The 16085-nt window shown below is 43.2% G+C and overlaps 1 protein-coding gene across 4 annotated transcripts in view; it reads right to left on the minus strand.

Moving 5' to 3' along the window:
- LOC119968742 (amyloid-beta A4 protein-like) overlaps positions 1–16085 on the minus strand; it is a 238056-nt gene that overhangs the window by 177560 nt on the left and 44411 nt on the right. For all 4 annotated transcript variants that reach the window (XM_038801407.1, XM_038801405.1, XM_038801404.1 and 1 more), the window contains exon 2: positions 6780–6950. In XM_038801407.1, coding sequence (XP_038657335.1) covers positions 6780–6950 — 171 coding nt within the window. The remainder of the gene's footprint in view (positions 1–6779; positions 6951–16085) is intronic.

A 16085-nucleotide genomic window follows, 5' to 3' on the forward strand; every position in this document is an offset into this window, starting at 1 on the left:
TCTAGGGAAACTGAAAGGTCTGAAGGTGGATAAATCACCTGGACGAATGGACTACACCCTAGGGTCCTAAAGGAGATATGTGGAGGCATTGGTGGTGATCTTTCAGGAATCACTGGAGGCAGTGAGGGTCAAAGAGGACTGGAAAATGGCTAATGGCTAAGGGAAGCAGCCTGACTTCGGCCATTGGTAAGATATTCAAATCCATTATTAAAGATGAGATTGTGGAGTACTTGAAAGTGCATGGTAAAATAGGACTGAGTCAGCAAGGCTTTGTCAAAGGGAGGTCATGTCTGACATCTCTGTTAAAGTTCTTTGAGGAGGTAACAAGGAAGTTAGACAAAGGAGAACCAATGGATATGATTTTTTAGATTTCCAGAAGAACTTTGACAAGATGTCGTATAGGAGGCTGTTAAATACGTTAAGAGCCCATGGTGTTAAGGGTAAGATACTGGCATGGAAAGAGGATTGGCTGACTGGCAGAAGGCAGAGAGTGGGATAAAGGGGTCATTTTCAGGATAGCAGCCAGTAACTAGTGGTGTCTCTCAGGGGTCTGTGCTGGGACCACAACTTTTCACAATATACAGTAACAATCCAGAAGAAGGAGCTGAGGGCACGATTGCTAAGCTTGCAGGTGACACAAAGATATGCAGGCGGACAGGTAGTATTGAGGAAGCAGAGTGCTGCAGAAGAACTTGGACAGGCTCAGAGAGTGGGCAAAGAAGTGGCAGGTGGAATACAATGTGGAAAAATGTGAGGTTATCCACTTTGGTAGGAAGAATGGAGGCATAGACTATTTTCTAAATGGGAAAAGGCTGAAGAAATCAAAGCACAAAGGGACTTAGGAATCCGAGTTCAACATTCTCTTAACGTACAGGTTCAGTCGGCATTTAAGAAGGCTAATGCAATGTTAGCATTCATGACGAGGGGGCTAGAATTCAAGAACAGGGCTGTATAAAGCCTTGGTCAGACCCCATTTGGAGTATTGCGAGCAATTTTGAGCCCGTATCAAAGGAAGGGTGTGCTGGCCTTGGAAAGGGTCCAGGGGAGGTTCACAACAATGATCCCTGGAATAAAATGAGCAGCGGTTGAGTACTCTGGATCTGTACTCATTGGAGTTTAGAAGGATATAGGGGGGGATTTTATTGAAACTTGCAGGATAATTTTTAAAACTTTTTTTTTAAATTTAATTTTTTTAATTAAGGGGCAATTTAGCGTGGCCAATCCACCTACTCTGCACATTTTTGGGTTGTGGGGGCGAAACCCACGCAGACACGGGGAGAATGTGCAAACTCCACACGGACAGTGACCCAGAGCCGGGATCGAACCTGGGTCCTCAGCGCTGTGAGGCGGTTGTGCTAACCACTAGGCCACCGTGCTGCCCTAACTTGCAGGATAATGAAGAGGCTTAGGTAGAGTGAACGTGGAGAGGATTTTTGCACTAGTAGGAAAAACTAGAACCCAAGAGCACAGCCTCAGACTGAAGGCACCACCCTTTAAAAGTGAGATGAGGAGGAATTTCTTCAGTCAGAGGGTGGTGAATCGGTGGAACGCTTTGCCGCAGAAAGCTGTGGAGGCGAAGTCGCGGAGTGTCTTTAAGACAGACACAGATAGGTTCTTGATTAATAAAGGGTTCCGGAGTTATGGGGAGAAGGCAGGAGAATGGGGATGAGAAACATATCAGACATGAATGAATGGTGGAGCAGACTTGATGGGCTGAATGGCCTAACTCTGCTCCCATGTCGTATAGTCTTAATTAACTTCCTTTCTAGCTCCCTAACATCTGTACACGGATCCTCTTCCTACCTCTGCTGCTGGTACCAATATGGCTGTTCACATATCCCCACTGATTGCACTGCAGGCTTTCAGTGGCATTCTGGCACTAGCGTGGCAAATTATCTTGGAATGACATTTGCAACCACTAGAAAGCCTGCCTGCTCCCTGAATCCCCTATCACTATTTATTTCCCAAACTGCATTCTGCCCGACTACGTTGCCTTGAACTTGGCTCTGCCTGCATTTCCCAGAACAACCACCACCTTTACCAATATTTTAAATTGAACGTTGACTGACAGCAATATGCATGCGGGACTCCTGCGCTACCTATCTGTTTCATTCTGACGGTCGCTCATTCCCGCTATGCATTTGCATCCTTAAGTTGTTTGGAAAAAAGGTAGTTTTAAAGGCACTAGATGTGTATTTGTTAACAGTAGAAATGTGTGGTTTTAAGTGGGTTCAATTTAACGTTTTAGTGTCTGGAAGGGTAAAGCCTATTAATACTGGTCAACGGTATTTGTATGTGTGGGGTTGGTGAAGTTCCAACTGTGTTTCTGTTGTTCTTCGAGGGGGCTACCGCATGAAGAATAAATAGGCCAGCAGTGGTTGCTTAACAACTGGGGCTTTCTAAGAGAGAGAAGCTTTTAAGTATTAATTTTAGCTGAATTTGTAGGTAGCTGGAGATAGGTAGCGAGAAAGAAGGCAGCTCTCCCAGTTGTGCCAGAAACAATTGGTTTTAGAAGGATAAAGGGACATCTCCCTCAGCTTTGCTAGTTGAAAAGCCATACCATGAGGTAAATGGTTAAGAAAACAAGTGCAGAAATATGAAAAACAGCTTCCAATAAGTTTGTGGTTAGAGGTACTAGAACAGAACACTGTTCAGTAAAGGCAGAGCTGAGAAGAAGGCTGTGATGCCAGAAAAATATCTGAAGTGATTTTCAGGTTTGTAAGATTTAACTACAGCCTGTGGAATGTGTATGGAAATAGGTGGAGTTTATATAAAAGCAGTTAAGACAAAGGAAACCGAAAAGGGGATGATGCAAAATCCTGGACTGTCTTCGATGCTAAACACGGAGTGGAAGATTTGTTTAAAAGTGCCATTTGGAAAACTTGGTGTGGATTTCGAAATACAAACCACTCAGGGAAAGCATAATTTAGAGAAGATTCTAGACCATTTTTTGGGAGTGGAGTTTGGAAACTTTCATGTGGTCATCGCCGGGGGGATTCAGAGGCAAAATCCACTGACACTAACTTAGGTTCAGAGCAGAGTGTGTGTATTTGACCACAGCCATCTTGTGTGCTTAAAAGGGACATTGTGTTAATGAGACCACTGTATCTCAAGATGTTCTTTGTAATCCATCTTAATTTTAAAATATGTGTGTATTGGTTAAGCTAAGGGTAGGGGGAGGGGAAGGTGCTGTAAAGGTGTATTGTATTAGAATCCAATTTCTCCATATTAATAAATGCTGTTGGAACTAATTAGCGGTCCTGTGACTCGGTTCCGCCGCGTTGTATAAAAAAAAGTTACGGACTTTTGAGCCAGGGTTCGATTCTGGGATCGGCCCATCCAGTTTATTTAACTGGGATCATAACAAGCTTCTGCAGAAATGTGCTACCCACGTGCCTCTCAGATGAATAGCTGTTACTCACACTTCCAACCCCGAGCTCGAGCTCCTCTGGCTGATGACACTTACTGCACGTGGTTATCCAGAATGAAATGTTTTGCAGTTTCCAATTGGCAAAGGATGCAATTCTTGCCGATGCTTATTAGACTATTGACTAAATTTAGAGACATAAATTTAAAACTTAAATAAGCATTCAGCAGCTGGTTATCAATCAGCTCCTTCCCTTGTGCTAGATCGCTTTATTTTACAGGTAGGTTAGGTTAGCTTTAAATACTTTATTCAATTCTTATTACCGATCTTCTTAATTTAATGAAAAAAACAGGATCTTTTCATATTATCCTTTTTATTTTAACTTTCTCTGCCGATCTGGCCACCACTGATGGCAGTGCTTTCAGCTGCCAGTTTCCTAAATTCTGGAATTTCCTTCCTAAACCTCATTGCCCACATCCCTTATATTCCTTAAAACCTACTGCTTTGGCCCAGTTTTTGACCATCTGCCCCATCGATACCTCCTTATGTGGCTCCTTGGGATGTTTTGTTACATTAAAGACATTATAAAGATTAAGCTGTTCAGTATTGCTGAAAAACTTGTCAAACAATCAGCACTCTCTTCTCACACAGTATAAAGTTGTTTCACCTGACATTGGTATGCTTATGATTGTCCTGATGGGTGCAAGACAAAAAGCTTCAATAACATGTCTTTTTTAAGCACTACTCAAGCTGGGTACTACGAAATGGATATTTATTAAGCTGTTATTGATTTTAGTACTTGAACCCCTAAATCTCTCTGCTCTCTGGCAGTTGTAGCTTCTGCATATTGAGACTCAAATTCCTTCAGAAAAAAAATCACACCAGGGCAGAATGCTGGTTAAAAGCCCATAAAAAGTCTGTGTCAGCAATTTTATTTGAAATGATTATTCCATTCTCAAGAACAGGCAAAACTCAGTGAACAAGTCTCAGTAATCAGTCAGTATTAAGATGTTTTTAGCTAGATCCCAGCACAGGGCTGAGAAAATAATTTAATGACGCCTTGCGTGTTAAATGTTTCCCGTCATAAGACGAAGACTTCAGACAAACATGTGTCGGCTCTAGGAACAGGTGGAGACAGCACTTCAATTGTAATGGAATATTAAGTCAAATGGAGCACATCACGGATCAAAAGGATTTGTGGGACTAAGTATTTGAATCTGAATGTTCAGTAATAATATTCAATAGCTGCAGAATGCTTCTGTTGGTCATAGCAGTCCCCATAACAAGTAAAATCTATAACTGGGTTTCACCTGAACCATAAGTATGGATACAGGACCAAACTCCAACATTTGTTAGGATACCGGACGAGAACCCCAAACATTTTGTTTAATTTGTAAAACTGAGAGGAATAGATACTTCACCCCAGCAATGATGTCTGTCCAATATGTTAATAAAAACTTTAATTTAAATACAGAATTAAACACATTAACATCAAAGAAATAGCTTTACAATTATCAGCAAACAGTTCTTAAGCACAAGGAATAACTAATGTATCATCTGTACCTGCTACTAACACCAAGTAAGCATCACGATGCAGTTCAAATGCCACTTATAAATAAAATTAACAAAGCAGGTTTACTTGATTAGCTATGGAGTGTTTCTTTCAAGAGTAGACCCAGTACACTTCTGTTCAACCTAACATTTGGCAAAACTGCTGTTCAATTTAAAATCCTATAACAGACTGCAAAACTACAGTCAGACCCGACTCCTTCCACTAATTACATAAGCTGTATCCCACAAAGTTCCACAAGCTGCTTAGTGAAGACTAAATACCACTCCCACAAAAAAATCTCCAGCAATCAAATCATAATTTCATTAGCCCTTTATCTGTAACCAAGAGGGTAGTTAAAATCAATAATTACCCCAATCTTTTACAACTCCTTAATTACAGCCACAGCAGACAGTCTGGGTACCTTAACCCAAGTTCTTTCATATTGCTGCAACAAATACATACCTTACCACAGGCTAACATTACTGAAACAGATATAAAATAAATATATAACAATTTCCACATTCATCACACACAGCTAACAACACTCTCCTTTCAGATGGGATACAATGGACAATGATCTAATTCAAAGCTACTGAGGAAGGAGAATTAAATGAAACAGACAATAAAGAAACAAAATAGGAATGTCGCAGTCAAATTAAGAAAAATATTGAAGACAAGGTTAAACAGCTTTTATAAAAATGCAAACAGCATCAGGAACAATGGATTATGGTTGAAAGTATATTCAGAAAATATTGGTATGATTGGTAACTCGAAAGCATAGCTGACAACACAGGACGGCCAAAGCCAGAGCTAAGGATATTACATGTTCACAACAGACCTATAAAAGAAGCGGTGCACTGATAAAAAATGATATTGCCTTAAAAAGGGTGGATATTTCAGAACAGCACATGAATGAAGCAATATGGATTGCAATCAAGGCAATAAAGGTCAATTAGTAACTGGAATAAGTCACCAGCACAAAATGAGTAGACAGACGAGGAGCTGCTCAGTCAGGTAAAGTTGTGGAAAATCATAACGTACTAATTATGAGAGATTTGAACATCCCACAGGTATAATAGGCAGATGAGTACAAACCTTAAGGGAAGAATGGGAAAGCAAAAACAAATTGGTTGAAGGAATCAGGGATTGTTTCTGCACGCAACAGGAGAGGGAGGCAACAACCATCCAGGACAAAGTAGCCCACTTCATTAGTAGCCCATTACCTGCTTAAAGATTCACCCGCTCCACCACTGATTTAAAGTGGCTATAAAGTGTATAATCTACAAAATGCACAGTAACAAATCACCAAGGCTTCTTTGATAACATCTCCCAAACTCAGGAACCCGACCACCTATAACAAGGTCAACGGGTGCATGGGGACACCAAGTCACACATCATCCCAAATTGGAAACATATTGCCGTTCTTTCACTTTTGCTGAGTCAAATCGCAAATCTCCCCACCCAACAGCATTTTGGGAATACCCTCACCGCATGCAGCACAGCATTCAAGAAGCCTATCATATTTGGGGGTGGCTAATAAAATGCTGCCCTGGCTAGTATATCCCCAGATAGAATTAAGATACAAAGCAGCATACAATTCCTTTCCTCCATTTCTGTATAACTTCTATACAAGCACTAATTTGGTCCAAATACCATAACATTTACCAAAGCAAATCATTACACTCCTAATGTATAATTTCACAACTTTGCTAGCACATCCTGTCTCCATAATAAATCGAAGCATCTGACTAACAAGGTCATATACAGCAAATGTCAGGGAAGCCCCTCATGCCACAGGTAGATCTTCACATCATATGATACGCAGCTGAGGCAAAGAAAAATCGCTTTCGATTCACATACCTCTTGACAGTACTGCAGGATTCCTTCTTTAGTTCCAAAGCAGCTGTTTGTTCCAGAAGGGTCAGACACCCACTTGCCGCTCTGTACATTCATGTGCATGTTTAATTTTCCGCAGAACATGGCAATTTGGGGTTCTGCTGCCAACATTCCAGTACCTCCATCAGTTGGCACCTGGTAAACAGAATTATCTCAATTACTAACAAAGCACCAAATAAAGTGTAGAGGAGCTGAATATTTTTTTAAGCAGTTTAAAAATGAACATTTATAAAAGAATATTGAAAAGCTAAGATGCAGCTTGTAACAGAACCAACAGCATTGCAATTCTAAAATTCCTTGAAGTTTTGATGCAAGAGTGCAGCATTATATTTTTAAAAAGGAATTTACACAGTTGCTAGAAAATGGTGAGTGCCCCAGTTAAAAAAAGTGTTTCTTAGCACCAAGGAATGCTGACTGAATCCAAGAATATGCTAAAAACAATCTTGAAAACATAAAGAACAAAGAAAATTACAGCACAGGAACAGGCCCTTCGGCCCTCCCAGCCTGCGCTGATCCAGATCCTTAATCTAAACCTGTTGCCTATTTTCCAAGATTTACTGCAGGATTCAGGTGTAAGGTGGCACCATACCCTATTGAACAGGCTATAAACAAGTTCCTAAAACTATACAAAGCATCTTTATTCAAACTCTTACGGTCGAATCTTGCTTCAAGAGAGGTTTTACTTTGAAAATGAGGAAAACAATTCGATAAGTACGCTGAATAAAATCAACACATTTTCTTCCTTCATTTCAGGTCATCCATGTGGGCATAGGCAGTGTGACATTCAGTTACAAACAACGGGCAATATTTCCTCACAAAATAGATCATAGATGTCAGTGCAGGAGGCCATTCGGCCCATCAAGTCTGCACCGGAAAGAGCACCCTACTTAAGCCCATGCCTCCACCCTATCCCCTTAACCCAGTAACCCCACCTAACCTTCTTGAACACTGAGGGCAATTTATTATGGCCAATCCATCTAACCTGCACATCTTTGGACTGTGGGAGGAAACCTGAGCACCCGGAGGAAACCCAGGCAGCCATGGGGAGAACGTGCAGACTCCGCACAGACAGTGACCCAAGCCGGGAATCGAACCTGGGACCCTAGAACTGTGAAGCACCTGTGCTAACCACTGCGCTGCTAATCAATCAATGCTTGAAATCAAAACCTGTGACCATGGCACCTTTTTTTTTTTAAAGTCATGGTTTATGAGGTGTGATCAACGCTGGCTAGGCCAGCATTTGTTGCACATCCTTTACTACCCTCAAGGTGGTTACAGTGGTGAGGTAACATTTTGGACCACTAGTCTGGCCATGCACTTTCACTGCTTGAATGACTCCAAAAGCCACCATGTCCCAGGAAGTGGTCCAAAATGGATCTTAGGATGTCAGTGACAGTTGTGGCCCAATTGGTACAGAAGTATTATCAACTCAAAATCTATTTCAAAACATTAGGCTGTTACTATAAGCTAAAAATTGGCTCAAAACGGAAGAGAAAATACACCAAACTCATCAATGGGAGATGATTACACAGGTTTATATAACCACAGCCAATCTGGATACCCCTCACCTATCTTGGGGACAATTTATCGTTTTACGTTACAGGACTATGGATACAAGGGACTCCCCATCAGTTGCACATCCTCTTGTCACCATGACTTACTACAAATGTTTGGTAAACCTGTGACAACGTGGGTCTATGTGGAGTTGGTCTAATATATTCCCTCTGTCTGTTCTCTATAAGAAAGTAGAGGCCAACAAATAATGGAGACTGGCTGCCCAGTTGGGCATAAAACCATAGGTGTTGGCTCTCCTAAAAGGACGTCACAATGTCAAGCATGAAGATGAAATCACTTTTGGCATGTCACTTATTTTGTGCTGGAATATTTTTCTTTCAAGGCACGGCAAATGCTACTCAAGTTTCACAATAGATTCCCGCCCTCCAAATAACGTGCTCCACCTTAGAAATTAATGGGACGATAACTTCAAAGGCAGAATATTACTGTAGCCTAAGATTCCTTCAGGTACGTAAGAAACTGATGTGGATTTGCATTATGACTGTAGGTTAGGGAACCACCTGTCCAGCACAGAAAGAGTCAGAATTACCAGGTTTATCTGAATCAAATGAATTATTTTCCAATCTTGAATTACGTACCTACATTAGTTTAGTGAAAATTTGATACCAGACAGAGTCCTTCCTTGTAAGGAGGTGACTAACCTGGTAGTAAAGAGAATATCTCTGGACGTTATTTCAATTAACTTGCAGAGCGCATTCAACAAGGTTCAACATAAAAAGACTTCACAAAAATGTGAGAATTTGGAGGCGCCATATTGGCTTGGTTAGTGAACTAGCTGGGAAACAAAGGGAAGTGTTTTTAAAATTCATTCATAGGATGTGGGCATCACTGGCTAGCTCGGCATTTATTGGGAACATAGGAGTAGTAGTAAGTGATTTCTCCTCTCCAGCCCGCTCTGCCATTAAGCTAGATCAGGGGTGGGCAAACTTTTCCGTGCAAGGGCCACATTCAGAAATTCACAATTTTAAAGGGCCACATAGTATATTAAGTAAAATAATTAATATTTAAAATAGCCAAAATAAAAGGTTTTTAAAGAAAAAAAGCAATTAATTTTTATTAATTAATATTTTTAAGTAGAAACTTTACATGAAACACATTTATTTGAAAAACAAAGTAACTCAGTTTAAAGAAAAAAAAGCAATTAATTTTTATTAATTAATATTTTAAAGTAGAAACTTCACATGAAACACATGTGCCGAGCAATGATCACCCTACTCAAGTCAACGTATCCACCCTATACCAGTAACCCAACAGCCCTCCCCCCCCCCCCATTAACCTTAAAATTAAAAAAAAAAAATTTTTTAAATTTGTTTTTTTAAAATGACTTGATCTTGGTGGGCCGCATAAAGACCTTTGGCGGGCCGCATGCGGCCCGTGGGCCGTAGTTTGCCCACCCCTGAGCTAGATCATAGCACATCTTCTCCCTCATCCCCATTTTCCCATACTAACTCCATGTCCCTTTTTGTCTTTAATACCTAGACACCCATCAATTTCTGTCTTGAACATGTTCGATGATTGAGCTTCCACAACCCTTGAGGTAGAGAATTCCAAAGATTCACCACATTTCAAGTCACAAAATTTCTCAACTCAGCCGGAAATGGCTTACCTCTTATTCTGAGACTGTTCCCTGCTTATAGACCCAACTGGGGAAACATCCTTCCTGCATCTACCCTATCGAGCCCTGTAAGAATTTTGCAAGCTTCAATGAGATTCCCTCTCATTCTTCAAGAACACTGCCCCACTCGCTTTATGGGCGGCACGGTGGCTAGCATTGCTGCCTCAACTCCCGGGACCCAGGTTCAATACCGGCCTCAGGTCACTGTATGGAGTTTGCACTTTCTCCCAGTGTGTGCATGGATTTCCTCCGGGTGCTCCAGTTTCCTACCACTGTCCAAAGGTGCGCAGGTTAGGTGGATTGGCAATGCCAAATTGCCCTTAGTGTCCACAAAGGGTAGGTGGGGTTACTGGGTTACAGCGATAGGGTGGAGGCATGGGCTTAAGTAGGGTGCTCTTTCCAAGGGCTTGTGCAGACTCGATGGGCGAATGGCCTTCTGCACCTTAAATGATTCTATCAACACTGGTCCAATCTCTTCTCACCACATAGGATAATCCCACTATACCAGGGATCAATCTGATGAACCTTCGCTGCACTCTGGCAAGTACGTCCTTCCTTAGTAATTGAGACCAAATCTGTACACAATACTCCAGGAGCAATCACGCCTTAGCTGTAATCAATTGCAGCAAGATATCTTTATTCCTGAACTCAAATCCTCTTGCAATAAAGACCACCATACCATCTGCCTTCCTAATGGCTTGCAGGTTAGCCTTCAGTGACTTCTGAACATCCAGATCTGTTCCCATGACCCTATTATTTTGCACTTTTACAGCATTGTTCATGATTGTAGCATGGCCCAATGTGCTTTTCAGCCAATGAAGCCCTTTTTAAGGTGTGGTCGTTGTTACAGGAAATTAGAAACCGGACTTAGCTTCCCCTCCGAACAAATGTTACATGATTATAGCAGGTGTCCCCCTCTGGTTCAGAAAATATCCCATCAGGATAATAATAATAACAACAATCTTTGGGGCAGCACGGTGGCACAGTGGGTTAGCCGTTGTCTCACGGCACCGAGGTCCCAGGTTCGATCCCGGCTCTGGGTCACTGTCCATTTGGAGTTTGCACATTCTACCAGTGTTTGCGTGGGTTTCGCCCCCACAACCCAAAGATGTGCAGGGTAGGTGGATTGGCCACGCTAAATTGCCCCTTAATTGGAAAAATGAATTGGGTACTCGAAATTTATAAAAAACAATCTTTTATTGTCACAACTATGAAGTTACTGTGAAAAGCTCCTAGCCGCCACGGTAATTGAAACCGAGCTGCTGGCCTTGATCTGCATTGCAAATCAGCTGTCTAGCCACTGAGCTAAACCGGCCCATATCGATCCCCTCCTTCCAGCTTCTACTATACAGCTAGTCAACAAGAATTTCAAAGGACACCCAAATGTTACAATTTTGATGACTTCGGCTGGATTTAATTTGGATTCCATCAAGTGATCAAGTTGGGTCATCAAATTAATTTTTCGTAGTTCTGGTGATAGCTGTACTGAAGATAAATGGTACAGTATGGTAAGCAGTCATTTGCCCCATCGTTGCTGTGCCTACTCTTTGGAAGAGCTATCAATTAGTTTTACTCGCCATGCTTTTTCTTCATAGCGCTGCAAATGTTTCCCTTATAAATATTCATCCAATTTCCTTTTTTAATTTCTAATAACCTTTATTGTCACAAGTAGGCATACATTTACACTGCAATGAAGTTACCGTGAAAAGCTCCTAGTCGCCACATTCTGCCGCCTGTTCGGGTACATGGAGGGAGAATTCAGAATGTCCAAATTACTAAACAGCACGGCTTTCGGGATTTGTGGGAGGAAACCAGGGCACCCGGAGAAAACCCATGCGGACATGGGGAGAACGTGCAGACTCTATACAGAGAGTGAATCGAACCTGGGACCCTGGTGCTGTGAAGCAACAGTGCTAACCACTTTGCTACAGTGCTGCCCTTTTGGATGTTCTGAATCTACTACCACCACCCTTCCAGGCTGTGTATTCCAGATCTTTATTGCCTTCAAATATTAAAAAATCTCAGTTTATCTTTTGCCTTAAAGATAGATAAACAAATCATCGCGTTCCTAAAAGAGTTTGGCCCCTTCTCAGGCTACAAATGCAACATGAGCAAAAGCAAGATCTTCCCGGTACCCACAAATAGGTGGGGCAGCACTAACGGGACTGTCGTTTGGGGCAGCACGGTAGCATAGTGGTTAGCATCAATGCTTCACAGCTCCAGGGTCCCAGGTTCGGTTCCCAGCTGGATCACTGTCAGTGCGGAGTCTGCACGTCCTCCCCGTGTGTGCGTGGGTTCCCTCCGGGTGTTCCGGTTTCCTCCCACAGTCCAAAGATGTGCGGGTTAGGTGGATTGGCCATGCTGAATTGCCCGTAGTGTTCTAAAAAGTAAGGTTAAGGGTGAGTTGTTGGGTTACGGGTATAGGGTGGATACGTGAGTTTGAGTAGGGTGATCATTGCTCGGCACAACATCGAGGGCCGAAGGGCCTGTTCTGTGCTGTACTGTTCTAAATCTAAACAAGCCCGACTCAAATTCCGCTACCTGGGGATCCAAATAGCCCATGACTGGAAAAGGATCCACAAATGGAACCTCACCAGTCTGACGGAGGAAGTAAAAAAGGACCTGCAAAGATGGAGCAACTCCCATTCTCCCTTGCGGGGAGAGTCTAGACGATCAAAATGAACATGCTGCCCAGGTATCTCTTCCTATTCAGCCATCCCGATCTACATCCCCAAGGCCTTTTTCCAAAACACTAGACAAACTAATCATGGCGTTCGTATGGAGGGGGGGGGGGGGGGGGGGGGGGGGGGGAAGAGAGAGAGAGAGAGAGAGAGAGAGAGAGGAGAGAGAGAGGAGGAGAGAGAGAGAGAGAGATGAGAGAGAGAGAGAGAGAGAGAGAGAGAGAGAGAGAGAGACTGCTAGGATCACAAAGGTGATCTTATAGAAAACAAAATCAAGGGTAGGGCCAGCCCTCCCAAACCTACGATTCTACCAGTGGGCGGCGACGGCTGAGCGAACAAGGGGATGGATCAAGGAGCCAGAAGCCGAGTGGGTGCGCGCGGAAGAGGCCTCCTGCAAGGGGACTTCCCACCGGGCCTTCGCCACGGCGGTACTCCCATCCCCACCCAAAAAACACTCCAGCAGCCAGGTAGTGATAGCCACCCTCTAGTCCTGGAACCAGCTACGGCAGCAATTTGGCCTGACCAAAATATCAGACAAAGCTCCCATCTGTAACAACCATAGGTTCACACCAGCACTGACTGATGCCACCTTCAAATGGTGGAGACAGGACGAGGGGACACTGACAGTCAGGGACCTGTACACCGACGGCAGCGTCGCGACACTGGACGAATTGACGGAGAAATTCCTGCTGGCCAGGGGAATCGAGCTAAGGTACACACAGCTCAGAAACTTCCTATGAAAGGAGACAAGGATTTACCCACAACCGCCACGACAAACATTACTGGGAAGAGTTATTGGACGCAACCCTATTAGAGAAAAAAGCTGGGGCGACATGTATGACCGACGGGTAGAAGGACTGACACCAGGACGTGACGCAAGAAGGAAATGGGAGGAGGACCTGGGGATCGAGATAGGGTGGGGACTCTGGAGTGAAGCACTGCAGAGGGTCAACTCCAGCTCCACCTGCACAAGGCTCAGCCTGACGCAATTAAAAGTGGTACATAGAGCCCACTTAACAAGAACCCGTATGAGTAGGTTCCTCACGGAGGTGGATGATAGATGTGAACGGTGCCAATGAGGCCCGGTCTACCACGCCCACATGTTCTGTCCTGCCCCAGACTTGAGTCCCCACAAGTGGACTGAACAGCCTTCTTCGAGGCAATGACCAAAGTGGGGGGGGTGAGGGTTGGAGCCCATGCCCGAAATGTGGCGGTCTTCAGGGTTTCAGACCAGCCAATCCTTTTGTGGGAGTGCAGACAGCTCCTTGCCTTTGCCTCCTCTGATCACCCTACGTAGAATCCTGTTCGGAGAGGTGGTCAGCAGCACCACCTAAAGCTGCAGACTAGGCTGTCGCGACCCTCTCGGAATCTCTCCAAAATGCAGAAAATTAAATTCGCCATCCGATGGTCCAGACGATGGCTTTCGCAGAACGGGCATTCATCCGATTGTTCTGGGATTGTTTGTTGGCAACAAACAATCGGAAGAATAGCCAGGTAGCCAGGAACCAGTGGAAAGCAGACAAAGCACGAGAGGGGGAGATAGACCGGAAGAGGGGGGACAATTCATCTAATAGGGAACGAAAGGCAAACCAGTGGGGGGGGTCAAACAGATGGGCGGGAAGGGGGAGGGTGGGGGTGTGGGGGGGGGGGGGGGGGGGGGGAGAAAGAGAAGAGACAGGGAGACGTTAATCAACCTGACATCCACAGGAACAGAGAAAAAGGAGAATACAGGCAGAGGACGGGAGGGTCGGCTGAAGCGGCAGCATGCAAGAGAAGACAACGGCGGCGAAATCTGACCGGGAGAAGCGAGGGGCAACACCGGCACCAGACCCACTCGAGGATTGCCCTCCGGAAGTGCCTCGTCAGCACCAACCGGTGCCTACTTACATATATATCATATCCTGTGTACATAACGGCAAAATATACTCTGTGCAAAAATCCAATAAAAAAACATTTATAAAAAAAAAAGATAGAGAAACAGAATCTGCCAAAGTTAAAGATCCTTCATCAAATAAGAAAAATTACCTACAGTCCTATTTGTTAACTCGGGTTCCAGGCGACCAGTTTATATTGGCAAACCAGGCAGCTTCATCACCATTTTTTACATAGATATACATACAATTCAATCACCTCAAAAATGAAGCTGAATTTAGTGCCACCACAGAAACATTCTGATGCAAGGTTATCAACCTCAAATTTTAATTTGGTTCCGCCCTCCATAGATGCTGCCTCTGAGTTCTGTGTTTTATTACAATAAAGTGATTAATTGGTGAAAAACCCTTTGAAGTGTCCTGAAAACATAAATCCAAGCTCGACCTTGCTAACTAAACAATGGAATGAACAACCAAAACCATTAACAATGTTTAAAAATGAATATCAATACAAAAAATACTGATCAGTTCATATCAAATTGATGCTAAAATGTAACCAAAACTACTCTATGGCACTTTAATGAACTTTTGTTCAGTAGAGATTGGTTCTGTTGAAGTTTGAAGAAAAGTGTAGTTACTACTGATAGTCATGAAAATACAAAGAATTCATCATCATGCTGAATATCTTCAAGGCAGATACATTTTTAATGCATCTGGTTACGCGATTGAACCTCTAGGTCTAAAAACAGGAAATGTTGAAACAGGGCCCAAGTTTTGATTTAATCCTCTCTGGAAAATCTGTCATAAACAAATCTGTCATATCCTTCCTTCTTTTAACACACATAGCTCCTTTGATCAACTACTGGCATATTCCCCACGGGCGTTCCTGGTTTTTATAGCTGCATTCAGCAACAAGTCATGGCTTGAATCTGGAGGTGACAGGAGTCCAGGTCAACTGTAGTCTCTGTAAAAGCACACGCTTGAGCTAGAGACAGAAACAATTCAAGCTTGTTATGCTTTTGTTATCAGTGTTCCCATATGGTTAGCACTGTTTGGAGTCACAGCGCCAGGGTCCCAGGTTCAATTCCCGGCTTTGGTCACTGTCTGTGCGGAGTCTGCACGTTCTCCCCGTGTCTGCGTGGGTTTCCTGCGAGTGTTCCGGTTTCCTCCCACAGGTCCCGAAAGACATGCTGTTAGGTGAACTGGACATTCTGAATTCTCCCTCAGTGTCACCGAACAGGTGCCGGAGTGTGGCGACTTGGGGATTTCCACAGTAACTTCATTGCAGTGTAAATAGAAGCCTACTTGTGACAATAACAAAGATTATTATATTATTATATATGACAGACAAACATTACAGACTAGCCATCAATGGATAGCAGAGCTCAGATATAGTACTGGTTAGTAATAGTAATTACACAAAAACACTGCAGTAGGAATAAAATTTGGGCTCAAGCTGAAGAATGGTCTAGCTAAATTAGATTAAATTAGATAAATTTATGAGAATAAGGTGCACAAAGTTAATGTT

The sequence above is a fragment of the Scyliorhinus canicula genome, chromosome 7, assembly GCF_902713615.1.
Source record: "Scyliorhinus canicula chromosome 7, sScyCan1.1, whole genome shotgun sequence".
Taxonomy (NCBI): Eukaryota; Metazoa; Chordata; class Chondrichthyes; order Carcharhiniformes; family Scyliorhinidae; genus Scyliorhinus; species Scyliorhinus canicula.